Source organism: Drosophila ficusphila, unplaced genomic scaffold (assembly GCF_018152265.1).
Source record: "Drosophila ficusphila isolate 14025-0441.05 unplaced genomic scaffold, ASM1815226v1 contig_414, whole genome shotgun sequence".
Classification (NCBI taxonomy): domain Eukaryota; kingdom Metazoa; phylum Arthropoda; class Insecta; order Diptera; family Drosophilidae; genus Drosophila; species Drosophila ficusphila.
The window spans coordinates 23,121,328-23,135,694 of record NW_025064328.1 but is presented as its reverse complement, the minus strand read 5'-3'; the positions used below and the strand labels follow the sequence as shown (position 1 = coordinate 23,135,694).

Below are 14,367 nucleotides of genomic sequence, written 5' to 3'. Positions count from 1 at the left end.
GTTTACATGGAGATATACCTTTCCTCCTACCTTTACTTTGGTTCAATTTATTGACAAAACTAGCTTCGGTAAGCCTAAGCTTATATACCCTTGCAGATATCAAATACAGCTCTATGATAAAGTCGTCCGTTTTAATGAAATTGAATTCGAAAATCAAGAGTCAGCTTGATTTATTTTCATTCTCTCCTATGGGAACTATCCGATATAGTCAGTCGCCCGTTCCGGCCCGTTTCGATTTATACACTGCGTGCAACAACTGCACAACTTTTGGGAAAGCTTCAGCAAAATAGCTTTAAAACTGAGAGACTAGAGTACACAGAAACATACAGGAGGACAGGGCCGTCTTTTATACGTTTCGGTTTTTTTTTTTTTTTTTTTTTTTTTTTTACGCGCGTAGTCCCACGGCGCACAATCCCGCCCAACCGACCGAGGGGCGACCGCCGTGTAACGTACGGCACGATTCGCGATAAATTTTGACGCGATTTTTAAAAGAAAAAAAATTTAAAAACGAAAAGTGATGAAAGAAAGTTAAATGTTATTTTAATTTTAAATTTAACGATCTAATTTTGTGCCAGAAATGTTAGTATTGATCTTTTTAGGAGTTCCAGAGAGTCAGAAGAAGATACTATAGAATACAGTCTATTATAGTCTGAACAAAGTACCCTGAAAGGCTCATGCACGTCGTAATTAGATCTACAAAGATTTAAAACTAAAGGAGCATAATTTCTAGTAAATCTACTTGGTACCGAGAAATTTAGTCTACTCAGCAAGTAAGGACAGTCAATTTCACCACGTATAAGGTTATGAATAAATACGGTACCAAGCATCGTTCTACGGTTAGTAAGGGAGGGCAAGTTTATGAGGAGCAATCTATGAGAATATGAGGGTAAGAATAGGTTTGCATTCCAGTTTAGGCGGCGTAGGGCAAAAATTAAAAAGTTTTTTTGTACTGATTCTATGCGATCAGCATGTACTCCGTATTGAGGACTCCAAACGGGTGCCCCATACTCAAGGATTGGCCGGACCAACGATATAAATAAAGCCTTGGTAACGTAAGGATCCTCAAATTCCTTCGACCATCGTTTAATAAATCCAAGCATTCCCCTAGCTTTATTAACCATGTTCGAAATATGAGCAGAGAATTTAAGTTTGGGGTCCAATTGGACGCCAAGATCGTCAACAAGCGCTATTCTTTCCAAGGCACCACCACTTAGTGAATAGGTGACATTTTGTGGATTGACCCGACAAAACGTCATCAGCTTGCATTTAGAGCTGTTTAATTTCAGTAAATTTTCGTTACACCAGTTTTGAAAATTGTTTAGGTCTGCTTGAAGGTTTGAGTGCCGGGAGTAATCATTATACTGCAGACACAGTTTTACATCGTCCGCGTACATAAGTACGCGGGAATGCACAATGATCGATGGAAGATCATTGATAAACAAGGTAAAAAGTAATGGTCCCAGATGGCTTCCTTGTGGTACACCAGAGGTAACTCTGAGGATACTACTTAAGGAATTTTTGAAAAGGACTCTTTGCGTTCGGCCACTGAGATAACTAAAGATCCAACTTAAAAGATCTGCTGGAAACCCCATCATGTCAAGTTTGCGAATCATTAGGAAGTGATTTACAGAGTCAAATGCTTTACTGAAGTCTGTGTAAATGACATCAGTTTGGAAATTATTTTTAAAGCCTTACATTAGTTCTTATGCATAAGCTTAATCCTAACTGTTCTTATGTTCTTATCGTAATTTTACATTAGTTAATATGAAACATATCGACGCATTTCCGCGAAAGTATCGTATGTCGCTTTTTTTCGAAATTGAGATTTTAATGCAAAATTGTTATGCACCTAATGTCTCACTACCCTGTGAAATATTATAACTGAAACCCCATAGTTCCGATAAAAATTAAGTTTCAATTTTATTGTATGTTACAATGTGCGCGCGAAATTATCGTATGTCCATACAAATTTTTTTCATTTGCTTGGAAATACTGCAATCGCACAAAAATACCGAAATACAAAAATAAAGAAAAAGCTTCTCCTGTAAAATTTGATTTTTTCAACATACGATACATTCGCGGAAATGCGTCGATATGGTTATTAAAGGAGCTTTGAAGTTTAGTCAGATTGATCGAAAAAAGGAGCTTTGAAGCTTTGTAGCATTTTTTATGTCTGTTATACAAAGGTTGTAATATTTGATGTTGATATACCAAAGGCTGTCATACGAATGTTACAGTCTCCTTCACTGCGTTGCAAACTTTTGCCTGAAATTATAATACCCTCTGTAAGGCTATAATAAACTTTTTTATTATACTTTTTCTTTATAATATAAACTAAAATATATTTGCACATTATTTATTTCTTTTTTCCTTAGATTGGTGAACATAAAAGCACTAAATAAACGTCACAAGAGTAAACCTCACACTATTAAACAACAAAAAAGTCATGTTAAACAAATTTCAATGTCAAAAGAGAGCAGTGATCCCAAAAATGTGACGTGTATCTTGGATGAGATAGACAATTGTGAAAAAGACCAATATTTTGGAGTAAGTATATAAATGAATATAAAACAAGAAATGAAGCCAGGTTTGGCAAGCCGAAGCTTGTATACCCTTGCAGTCATAAAATATTTCAAACCAAGTACATAGAGGCTAAACGAAGCTTTGATGATTTTTCTATAAAGTTTCTATATTTTCAACGATTGTTCAAATAAATGCTATTTTATATAGTCGTCCGACTCTTATAAAATTTAATTCGAAATTCAAGAGTCATTAAAAAATTCTATATACCGACAATTATGCTTGTCTGCTGAAAAACAACGATATTTATATTTTTCCGCTAAGTTCCGTCAATTCTATATAAACATTTCGATCTTTCCTTTGACAGCTATATGATATAGTTGTCTGTTTTTTAATTATTTATGATTTCGATTCAAGGTTAGCTTAAAAACTCCATGCTTTAAAAATCATGGTCGTAGTATAAAAACAGCGGCGTTATCGTTTTTTTGACAATATTTATGTATGTATACATTTTTTTAAATCCTTGCAGAGGGTATTATAATTTAAAATTTAAAGGAGACTCCTCAGACCCCATAAAGTATATATATTCTTGATCAGCATCACGATCTGTATCGAAATACGTCTGTACGCCTGTACGTCTGCCCTCCTCTCTGTTTCCACGCAAACTAATTTCTCAGTTTTAAAGCTATCTTGCTGAAACTTTACCAAAAGTTGTGTAGGTATTGCACGCAGTATATAAGTCGGAACGGGCCGGATCGGCCGACTATATCGGATACCTCCCATACGAGAGAATGAAATAAAGAATGCTCACGCCGTTGTTTTTGATCAGATCGACTTGATTTCTTCTAGATGGGGTAAGGTTTTAAACGCCAAGAAAGGGCTATATTTGTGTAACATACTGAAATATATAGAAATTTATTATTGATTAGCGCACTACTACCCAAATGGCAGCTTAATCTAATCCAACTACCTTATATGTTTTAGCAATTGGTATAATAATACTTAGAACTAAGATAACAGAAAAACAATTTGTTTAGGCTACTTTTTGCAGCAATTCCATAAATTTGGAGGGCATAGAAAAGACTAGGCGCTAAAATGGAGTAAATTCTAACCTTGTTGGTTAGTGACAGTTTGTTGCGTGGTGCAAGAAGCCATTTCATTCGAGCGAAGAAATGCTGTACGCATGTGATGTGTTTCCCAAAGGTAAGCCTTCTGTCTAAGGTGACAACAAGGTATTTATATGTCTGAAGACAAGGTATTTATATGTCTGCTTTCATTAAGGCTTACGCCAGGACACCTACCTCGTCGGTTAGTGTCACAGTCGCAAATTTTTCTGCGTTAATGCGCATATATTCTTGGAGAGCAAATGTGGCAGCCAAGATACTTTTGCTTTTTGTGCGATCAGCACATCTTGTTCCTCAACCCCAGTAATTGGAGTATGTGAAGGCATATCTGAGGCAAAGATAGAATACAGAAGAGGGCCAATGACGCTTATTTGTGGGACTCCAGCAGATATGGTTTTGGTTGACGTTTTGTACCCATCAGCAGAGACATGGAATACGCGATCCTCTAACAACTTAGTATAGCTAAGGTGTGAGAAGTCTTTTTTTTTTGTACAGCAGCTCGGGGTGCCAAACTCTGTCAAAAGTCTGTTGTATGTCAAGAAAGGCAGCGATTGCAAATACCTTTTTTTCTTTTCTTTATTACTCTATGTAGCTGCTCAGACGTGCCATGCTGTAGTCTAAAAAGAAGTTCAAATTTCGGAATCTTGCTGGTAACGTTCTCCAAAGTAAAAAGTCTGTTTAGGGTCAACCTCTCCATGATTTTTCCCAGACTGTAAAAGTAGACTGATTGGCCTATATGAGTCCACATCATTCGGCGGTTTTTATGATGACACTCGCCGATTTTGAGGCTTTAAAAAGTATCCAATACTAAACACGCTGTTAAAAATAATCACCAGGGACTGCAAGGCTTGATCTTTGAGAAGTGAAAGTGATGGTCCAGTTGTCATAAGAGTCTTCCCCCGGAGTTTTTTTTGCGAGGCAGCTTAGATATTAAGATTTTCAATTCTTCCAATGTGACAGGACTGTCAGGTAAACTCATTTGGAATGGGGATTCTAAAAATTCTTCAACTTGTCGACGTAGAGTTTCTTTCGAGGTAATCAGGATGAGTTTTTCCTCGTTGGGATAACCACTTGCCAACACTGCAGAACATCATGCTTGGTTGGATCGTTTCTGGAGGGATGCCACTTATTCCAAATCATAAATCTGTTTTTCTTAAGGATCCAACTGACCATTCTGATGATAAAACACTTATTGCTATTGTAACACAATTTTGAAAAATCGAAGACTTTAGTTCAGCGAAGCCAGTTTGGTTGCCTGAGGAATTTCGATGCGAACAACTTTTAAAGGAACACTGCACTAGGCTTGAAAATGGTCAATACTCTGATCGTCACTTGTCCGCTTCGGGATTCCAAATTCTAGGTGATTCCTATTGCCTGGCTCGTTGTCGTTTCAAGAGTTTGGAAGCTAAACTAGAAGGTATAGTATTTGGCCTTTCTAAAGGAGTAGATAAACTTTGGGCACATGTTCCTCGCATCAAAAGACCCAGCCGTACCACAATTTTTCTTGCCTCACCATTGCGTACATCAGCACGAGCACAAAACTTCATGTCGTCTTTGATGGGTCTGCTAAAACGACTTCTGGAAGCTCTTTATATAACTTACTTCTCGCAGGGCCGACCATTCAGCAAAAAATCTTTAACATATTGACATACGCTTAAGATTCTTTAAAGTAGCCCTTTGTGGAGACATCTGCAAGATGTACCGCTGCCTACGTGTTTCGTACCCGGATGACTTTTTGGAGTGTATAGTTTGGGGAGAGAACTCAACGGATGAGTTGAGTCTTTACTAACTAAACACGGTGACCTATGAAAGACAGCCAGCTTTCTTGATTGTATGAGCCATGCATCTGCTTCCTTATGATGAAGAGGATTCAATTCCAATGATTTAATTTCTGGGGGCGATACAATTGAAGAGGTGAGAGAAATTTGTCGCCAGGTGAAAAATCTATTGTCGCGAGGACACTTTCCGATCTGCAAATGGTGTTCGAATGAGTCAACTGCCCTCGAGTGGGAGTCGGACTGCGATATAGATCAAGATTATGAAATTTCACGATGGATTGGATATCGCAAAGGCATTGGGGCTAGTTTGGGATCCTTCTAAAAAACTCCTATTTGAATTTTATCAAATGTAGTCAAGTAATTGAGACACTAAAGGAATCGCATTGTCAACTATAGCCAAACTTTATGATCCACTCGGTTTAGTATCACCAATATCTACGAAATCCAAAATCTTTTTACAATCTTTTTGGAAAACTAATTTGGATTGGGATAACGCACTCCCAGAGCCCACCTTTCAGTTGTCGATCGTCCAGAACTTAAAATTTCCCCGATTCGTAGCGCATCCACAAGCATCCATCGAGTTGCTTGAATTTTGGGATGCTAGCATAGCAGCTTATGGAACGTGCCTATATTTGCGGTCGGAGGACAGTAAAGATACAAGAGTAGCCCCTTTAAAGGCCTGAACAATTTCAAGATTAAAATTTCACTAGCACTTTTATTGGTTGAATTTATCGTAAACGTCAGGGAAACCTTAAATTTCGATGGCGCCTTTCATTGCTGGTCTGACGCGTCTATGGTGTTGCCGTGGATTCGGCAACCTCAGAGGGAGTTTAACGTGTTTGTATCCAACCGAATCGCAAAAATTCAGGAGATGACGAAAGGAATGTCTTGGCATCATATTCCAACCATTTTAAGTCCGGCGGCTGTTGTGCCCGGAGGCTGTACCCCTAAAGAAATTGCTGGAGCATTCCCTTTGGGCTAATGGACCTCCATTTCTTTTGCAAGACTCGTCGGAATGACCTTCCCTGTTAGTAAAGGATCTTCCGGAGCGTCGTTCCGCGACTCTAATTTGTTTTAATATTCTAATAACTGCTAATTTTTCATCTCGTTTTATAAGATACAGCGTGTATTTGTGTACATGTATAATTTTATTTCGAAGCTATATTCTGAAGCTAATTCTTGGCTCCGATAGATTACTTCGAGTTGGTGGAAGGCTTCAGAATGCAAACTTGGACTACGATACGAAGCATCCGATATAGGACCATCCAGTCAACAAGGCGATTATCGTGTATTTTCATGAAAAATACATGCACGCAGGATCGCAGGCGTTACTCGCCACGTTACGACAAAAGTATTGGCCATTTGGAGGTCAGAAGTTCGTGGCTATCGTCATCAACAAATGCATCAGATTCTTTCGGATGAAGCCTGTGACTCGGGAGCACGTCATGGGTAGAGCTCTATTGTGGGCCATTCTATCATAAAGCAGAGCCCCGGAACTCTGCGGAAGTGCACTGCACAAGTGCTATAGCCCCATCATTGTCTGCTTTTTCACGAAAACCGCTCACTTGGAAGTCGTCTAGGACCTCAGCGGTGGTAATGCGACAAACTTTGTCGGCGCTAAGAGCGAGTTAGGCGAGTTGAAGGAACTATTATTTTTTTGAAATCGGTTTCACTTCTACAGAGTCGTCGATCCATCCGTTTTGGCCTTCAGGCGCAGGTGCACTTCCTAAAGGCTTCCAGCTGTACCAAATTTGAGCTGGATGTCACTCATCTCCTCGAAGGCCGCCTCAGCAGATGGCAAATTGTGACTTAAATGAAATAACTCTTTTGGAAAAGGTGAAACAGTGAAGATTTTTCACTTCTTCAGGAAAGGAGCACATGGCGTTTCGAAGCTTCCATCATCGGAAGCATCGTGTTGTTGAAGGAGGACAGCATTCCATCTTTAAAATGGGCACTTGGAAGCATTCAAGAAGTCATACCCGGCTAGGACGGCGTCGTCAGAGTAGCTATGGTCCGTGCAGCTACGGACATTTTCTATAGAGTTGTTCACTGTTGCACTTACACATCTCTCATCCGCTTTAATTATTTATAAAGGGTGGCATATTTGTTGTCTTCTCCACAAACAGCTATCTTGCTGAAACTTTCTCAAAAGTTGTGTAGTTATTGCACGCTGTATGTATGTCAGAACGGGACGGATCGGGCGACTATATGGAATAGCTCCCATAAGAAAGATTTAAAAAAAATTATCTCTCTGTTGTTTTTGATCGTATCGACTTGATTTCTTCCAGATGGTGTTTTCCTACTACTATCGAATTGCGAATTAAATTAAATCAAAATCGGATGATTTTATCATATAGTTAGGTACCATAGGAAAGATTGAAAATAATATATATAAATAATGGCAAAAAAAAAAAAAAAATATAACACTGTTGTTTTTATCCCACGAACATGATTTTGAGAACATCGACTTTTTTAACAACCCTTGAATTGCATAAAACTCAGACAACTATATCATATTGCTGCCATAGGAAAGATCGAAATATCGTTCAATTTAAAAAAATTCGATGTTTTAAAAATCTTGGTCGTGGGATATAAACAACGACGTTATCATTTTTTGGCATTATCCATACTAATATATAAATGTGAAAATGTTTCTGTCTGTCTGTTACTCTTTCACGCCTAAACGGCTGAACGGATTTTGATGAAATTTTGTATGGTGATAGATGATAACCTAGAAATCCTAATAGGCTATAAATAATCACGCCATCGTTCTTAGGTGGTAAGCAGCAGGTGGCGAAACGGAATAATCACGCAATCGGTCTTATGGGGTAGGCAGTAGGCATTACATTTTAAGTAAAAAGGTTTGCTTTATCAAAATTTTTATAAAAAAATTGTCTTAAGTTGTAGTTTTTAAAACTCCCGTTATTGTTTTCGATATGCCACGCAAACGTAAATCCAATCTCGAGCTGCAAAAGTTGCTAGAGGTCAAGAATCTGAAGAGCAGACTCGGACGCGACAGATGTTAGATTCTCATTGTTATGCGACTCAAAGAGCTTCTGAGACCTATACGCTGACTCGGGCCAGTCAGCCCCTGGATGCTGAACGCCACGCATCTCAAAGAGCTGCTGAGACAGTGGAACAGACTCAGACACGTCGAGTTTTAGATGCCGAACGTCACGCGCAATTGTTTGCGGCAGAGTCTGACGAAGATTCACAAAGACGACGTCTTTTAAATGCTGAGCGGCAGGCAGAAAGAACACGTACGTTATAAATTAGAACGTGGGAGGCGTTTAATGGTGCCTCTTTTGAGTATGACCCTTTGATCGACTATGTTAATCACCGATTAAATATCATTGGGATAATGGATAATGAAAAATTAGTAGCGTTTTTCTAAATAATTAATACCGAAACTTGGGGGACTAATTAATAATTTTATTGGCAAAACGACGAAAACGAAAAGATGCGTGCGCTCGACTCAAATCAATTTTACGAATGCTCTATTCTCCACATTATTCTTAAGCCTAGCTTACCGAAGGTTGGCGAAGACGGAGCGAACTCGCAGAGAGCGAACGAAAGCTTTATTGCGCTCCCGCCGCAGATATTGTGAAGCACTGAAATGGAAAGAATAAACTCCAGCTATGTGCTGCTCTGGTGGAAAGGTTAAAATTCCATTACTTGGCGAGCCAAAGGAACCTCTCAAATCTTTACTTTTATACGACAGTAACGAATCGCGACGGTTTTTAAGCAGGATTAGAAGGTATAATTCTTGCTTTCAGATGACGTCATTTGAAGTAGATAAGGAGGTCGTAATGCCTGGATTTTCACCTACTTTTACCATCCAAGGACAGGTGTATCACAGAATTGTTTCCTTACTTCCCGCAAATAATGAACAACCAAAGTTTTTGCAACTTTAAAAAAAAACCCGAGCGAAGCTGGGACGGGCAGCTAGATTATATATATATTTTTCAATCTTTCTTATGGCAGCTATATGATAGAGTTATCCGATTTTGATAACTTTGTCAAAGCCAACTTCCTTTCTTGGTATCCCCTTGCAAAGCAAAAGGCTATTATAATTTCAGTCAGAAGTTTGCAACGCAGTTTCCGTCTGTCCTCCTGTCTGTTACTATGTAAACTAGTCTATGACAATACAATACAGTAATGTCAATAACATTGTAAATCCAAGATGGCGGCCGAAAAATGGCGGATAACGTAGGTTCTATCAATCCCATCAATATGGGTATCAAATGAAAGGTCTCAAAAAGTAGAATACAATGTACTATAGAAAATAAAAATTCATTATGGCGGCCTCTGCAAAATGGCGGATAACTTATATTTTATCAATCCCATCAACATGGGTATCATTGTCACTGTCAAACACATCAGATTAATTCAGATCAATCTGACAACAAACGGGGTAAGCTAAATCTTATATATAAAAATTACTCGCAAAATGTGTTGGTAAGCGCATAACTCAACAACGCCTGGGCCGATTTTGATGAAATTTTTTGTGTATATTCCAGGGGGTTTGAGGATGGTTTAGATTTATTATTTTATAAAGCAAAACGAGCTAAAGAATGTGAAGTTGATAGAAACAAAACTGGAGGTTTACCAGCAGAACTGGAAATATTTGTGGGGCAAAAGTCATGCTACGGTCCAATTTTGACGTTTCGAAGGGATTTGTTAATGGCGCTATAGGCTACATCAACGAAATCGTTTGGCCTCAATTTCGTCGAACTCAGATGTATGCAAAAGATGTACCTTCCGTCCGAATTGATTTCGAAAAAGACGAAGTACATCTTATACACCTGAAAGCCATACAGTTTCCAGCTAAGTACAATTACGGGACGGCTGAGAGAAGAATGTTGCCTTTAATACTATCATGGGCTTCTACAATACATAAAATGCAGGGCAGCACTGTGGATCACCCAGTTGTATACTTGGGTGCGAAACTGTTTGAAGAAGGTCAAGCTTACGTGGCTCTTAGTAGAGTAAGATCTTTGCAGGGACTACGTATAAAGGAGTTGGACTGCAACAAACTAAACCATGCAATAATGAAGCACTAAATGAATTAAACAGAATGCGAATTAAAAACTAATAAAAACTTAATCAAATTTGTTAAAAAAAAAACTTTTTAATTTAAAAGGTTTTATGTTAAACATACATTGCAATGTTTAAGATAAATGTACTAATTATTGGACCTCTGGGGGCGTCGACCGTTTAAATGACTATTACTCGTGGGAACAAAATGGTAAAAAAATATAAATAAAAATGCGAAATAAAAACTAAAAACTAGAAAATAAAAAAGGTAAAAAAAAATTTTTAAGTTAAACCGTTTTATGTAAAGCATTTACTAAATGTACTAAAAGCCTAAAAATAATATAAAATAGATACAGACGTGGGAATTAAAAACATGTGCTTAGACTAGACTAAAATAAAACCGTGGGGCAAGTCAATTGTGTACAATCGTTGATTAAAATGTTTGTTTGCCCCACGGTTTTATTTTAGTCTAGTCTAAGCATATGTTTATAATTCCCACGTCTGCATCTATTTTATATTATTTTTAGGCTTTTAGTACATTTAGTAAATGCTTTACATAAAACGGTTTAACTTAAAAATTTTTTTTACCTTTTTTTATTTGAATATAAAGTTTTCTATCAAATTAAATTTCATCAATATCGAACAACTAAATCATATACAGTCGAATCCCAATAATTCGTACCCCGCTAAATCGAAAATCGCGATAATTCGTAAAAAATTCTGTTCCCTTGAAAAAACTCGTTAATTCGTAAAAATTCCATACATTTTGGTCCCCTCGTTAATTCGTAGCATTTGGCGCAACGCAAAGAATATTGAGCCTCTTATAAATCGTAATTTTGTTTCGTAACCTCTTATAAATCGTAATGCGATTCGAAATTTTTTGTAGTTAAAGCACCGTCAGATTTTGCAGACAGCTATGCCGCCTTTATGTCGCTATGCATTATGAATTTTGTGTTTCTCTCGCTGTTATAATTTTATGTTATTGTTTAATTTTCCCTTAATTTGAAAAAAGTACAAATGAATGTACATACTTATAATGTTTGTTTAATTTTAATAAAGTTAAATACATATGTAAACATGATGTGAAATGTAAATACCCCGTTTATTCGACTTTTTCATTTTTGAGCCCCGTCAAATAGAAATCTCGATAAATCGAATTCCCGTCTAATTCGTAAAAAAAGTCATCCCCTTGGCATTTCGAATTATCGGGACTTGACTGTAGCTGTAATGTAAACAATAGTCGAAAATATGCAAAAATTAATAGAAAAATTGTCATAGCTTCGATGTTGTTTAGCGTTTAGGTATTTTGTGACTGCAAGGGCATATAAGCTTCGGCTTGCCGAAGCTACCTTCCTTTCTTGTTTTCCAATATTTATACGAGGTGTGTTCAAAAAGTATCGCGATTTTAGTGTTTTTTTCAAAAATTATTTATTTATTCATGAACTAGAGGTCCTGTGTCCGCTTCGCTGGTCAACACAATTTAACAACATAAAAGTCAATGTTGCAACATTTTTCAAATATGGGACATTTTTTTACAAACCGTACGGATTCGAGAAAAAATTTTTTTTCATATCTCAGAATTGAATGAAAATTTTTTTTCAGCTTCTATGGAAGATTTTATTCGACACGTGTAAAAGGATTTTACTCAAAAAAAATAGTTTTTTATTTATTTTTTCTATTTGTTAAATATATTACTGTTGCCTTTCAAGTTTTTTACTTGCAATTTTTTTATTTGTTTAGAATAAAAAATTATAAACAATGTAATGGTTTCAAAGCTGATCCCCACAACATATATAATTATGAAAATTACAATTTAATTCTATACGTCATTCCTAAGAAAAGACACTTGGATTTAGAGTGGGGTCTCTATTAGGTAATAAGATATAAAATAACATTGATCGCGCTGCGGCAGCATGTGGAGCGCGCGCTGCGCGAAGAGTCGAAAATTATTTAATTTCTCTTGATCTGATGAAGACCCCACTCTAATTCCTTTTACTGTTTATTAAGCGAAACATAGGGATAATAAATTGATTTTTTTCAATTAAATAAGTTGTGGGGATCGGCATTGAAATGTCGGTATAATGATTAATTTGTTACTAATAAATAAATAAAAAATTAAATTAAAAAATAAAATTTTTTTTTGAAAGCTGAATTCTTGAACTTAATAATAAAAAAAAATTGTAACGATTCGATTAATAGAACAAGAGATAATGGATTTAACGTGTTCAAGGATAGAGAAAACCATTGATATTGTTAAAAATCATAACTTTGTAAAAAAAAATTTTTAAGCAAAATACCGATACACGTGTCTTTTTATTTTGCTTCCTACACCTGGAAAAAAATTTTGACAAAAAATGGAGTTGTGACGCAAAAAAAGGTGTACGATTTGTAAAAGAATGTCCCATATATGGAAGTATAGAAAGATGGCGATTTAACACTTTTTCCAGATTGACTTTTTCACTTGCGCAGCACAATCCAGCAGTTTCTCTTTTAAACTTTAACGCCCTGCAATATCGGTATATAGTCGCCATTGGTCCAATATCTAAATTTTCATTATCACTGTAGTTCGCAGTGGGGTCATATTGGAGTGCCAAGCGATTGAATGATGCCAATAATCTCCATGTGCTCATTTGTCGTTCTTCGCTTAAGTTTTGTGAATATACTTTATGCTGGCTTGGATGTCTGCGGCCAATGTTTGCACGTCGTCCTCTAAGCATTTTGGACTATGGACAGATTGGTGAATTTATCCTCAAATGCGCGATCCACATAATTTTCACAGTTTAACTTAAATTAAATAAAAATTCTTTTTTTTCACAATTTCACAGTGAACACAAAAATTGAGTTAAAATGCTATGGGAGCGTATTTGTCAGTGTGATGAGGTAGCAACTCACTTTATATGCGACAATATTGCAATTTTCTTACGGATCCCTAATTTTTTTCAAAATAAATTATAGCCTATTTAACTCCACGATAATATAGCTTTCTATCGGTGAAAGAATTTTTTAAATCGGACCAGTAGCTCCGGAGCCTATTCGCTGCAAACAAACAAACAAATTTTACCTCTTTATAATATTAGTATAGATTAGTATGGATATCTATTTTTTCCCCTCAAAGTAATCCCCATGAGACAATATGCACTTGTGCCAACGGTTTTTCCAATCTTCGAAGCACTTCAAAATCATTTTTTTTTATCTTGTTCAGCTCCTCCTTCGACGCCGTCTTTATCTCGTCAAGCGTAGCGTAACGTCGCCCTTTCATGGGCCTCTTCAGTTTAGGAAACAAGAAAAAGTCACAGGGGGCCAGATCTGGGGAATACAGTGGCTGCGGCAACCTTAGTGTGTTGTTTTTGGCCAAAAAGTCGCGCACAAGCAACGATGTGTGAGCAGGGGCGTTATGGCGTTATCTGGCGGATTGTTTCGCGCAAATTGCGCATAACTTGCGGGTAATATTTCTTATTGACCGTTCTTCCCTGTGCACAGTGGGCCAGAAAATCCAAAAAGTGGCAAAAAACCGATTTCGGAATTTCAAAAAAGTAGTTAGCTGTATAAAAAACGGTTATATTGGACTAGTATTTGTCAAAGTTTCAAAGCATTTGGTTACAAATTACAATTTTTACAAGGAATTTAAATAGAAAATATTGCTTGAAACTCAGATAAATGTACCTTGCCTTAAATACAAATAAATTTTTATTTCTGTGTGATACAAAACTATTTATTATTTTTTTACAACTAATAATGTTACGGAAACCAAAAATAATAGTTTTTTTCTTCAAAAAAGTCGAAAAAATATTTTTTTTATTATTTTTAATACAAAGTTATACGATTTTCAATGTTTGCGACACTTCCAAATAGGCGTTCCCCTTCGTTCCCCTAGATATCAATATGTGAATTAGTCGGAATTATTCCTT

The 14,367-nt window shown here is 36.7% G+C and overlaps 1 protein-coding gene across 2 annotated transcripts in view; it reads left to right on the top strand.

The window, feature by feature from the left end:
* Positions 1–14,367, top strand: part of LOC108101655 (transcriptional regulator ATRX homolog) — a 467,254-nt gene that overhangs the window by 81,165 nt on the left and 371,722 nt on the right. For both annotated transcript variants that reach the window (XR_006245477.1, XM_043208182.1), the window contains exon 4: positions 2,376–2,547. Coding sequence is in view for 1 of the 2 variants with exons in the window: in XM_043208182.1 (XP_043064117.1) it covers positions 2,376–2,547 (172 nt within the window). In the remaining variant the exon portion in view is untranslated. The remainder of the gene's footprint in view (positions 1–2,375; positions 2,548–14,367) is intronic.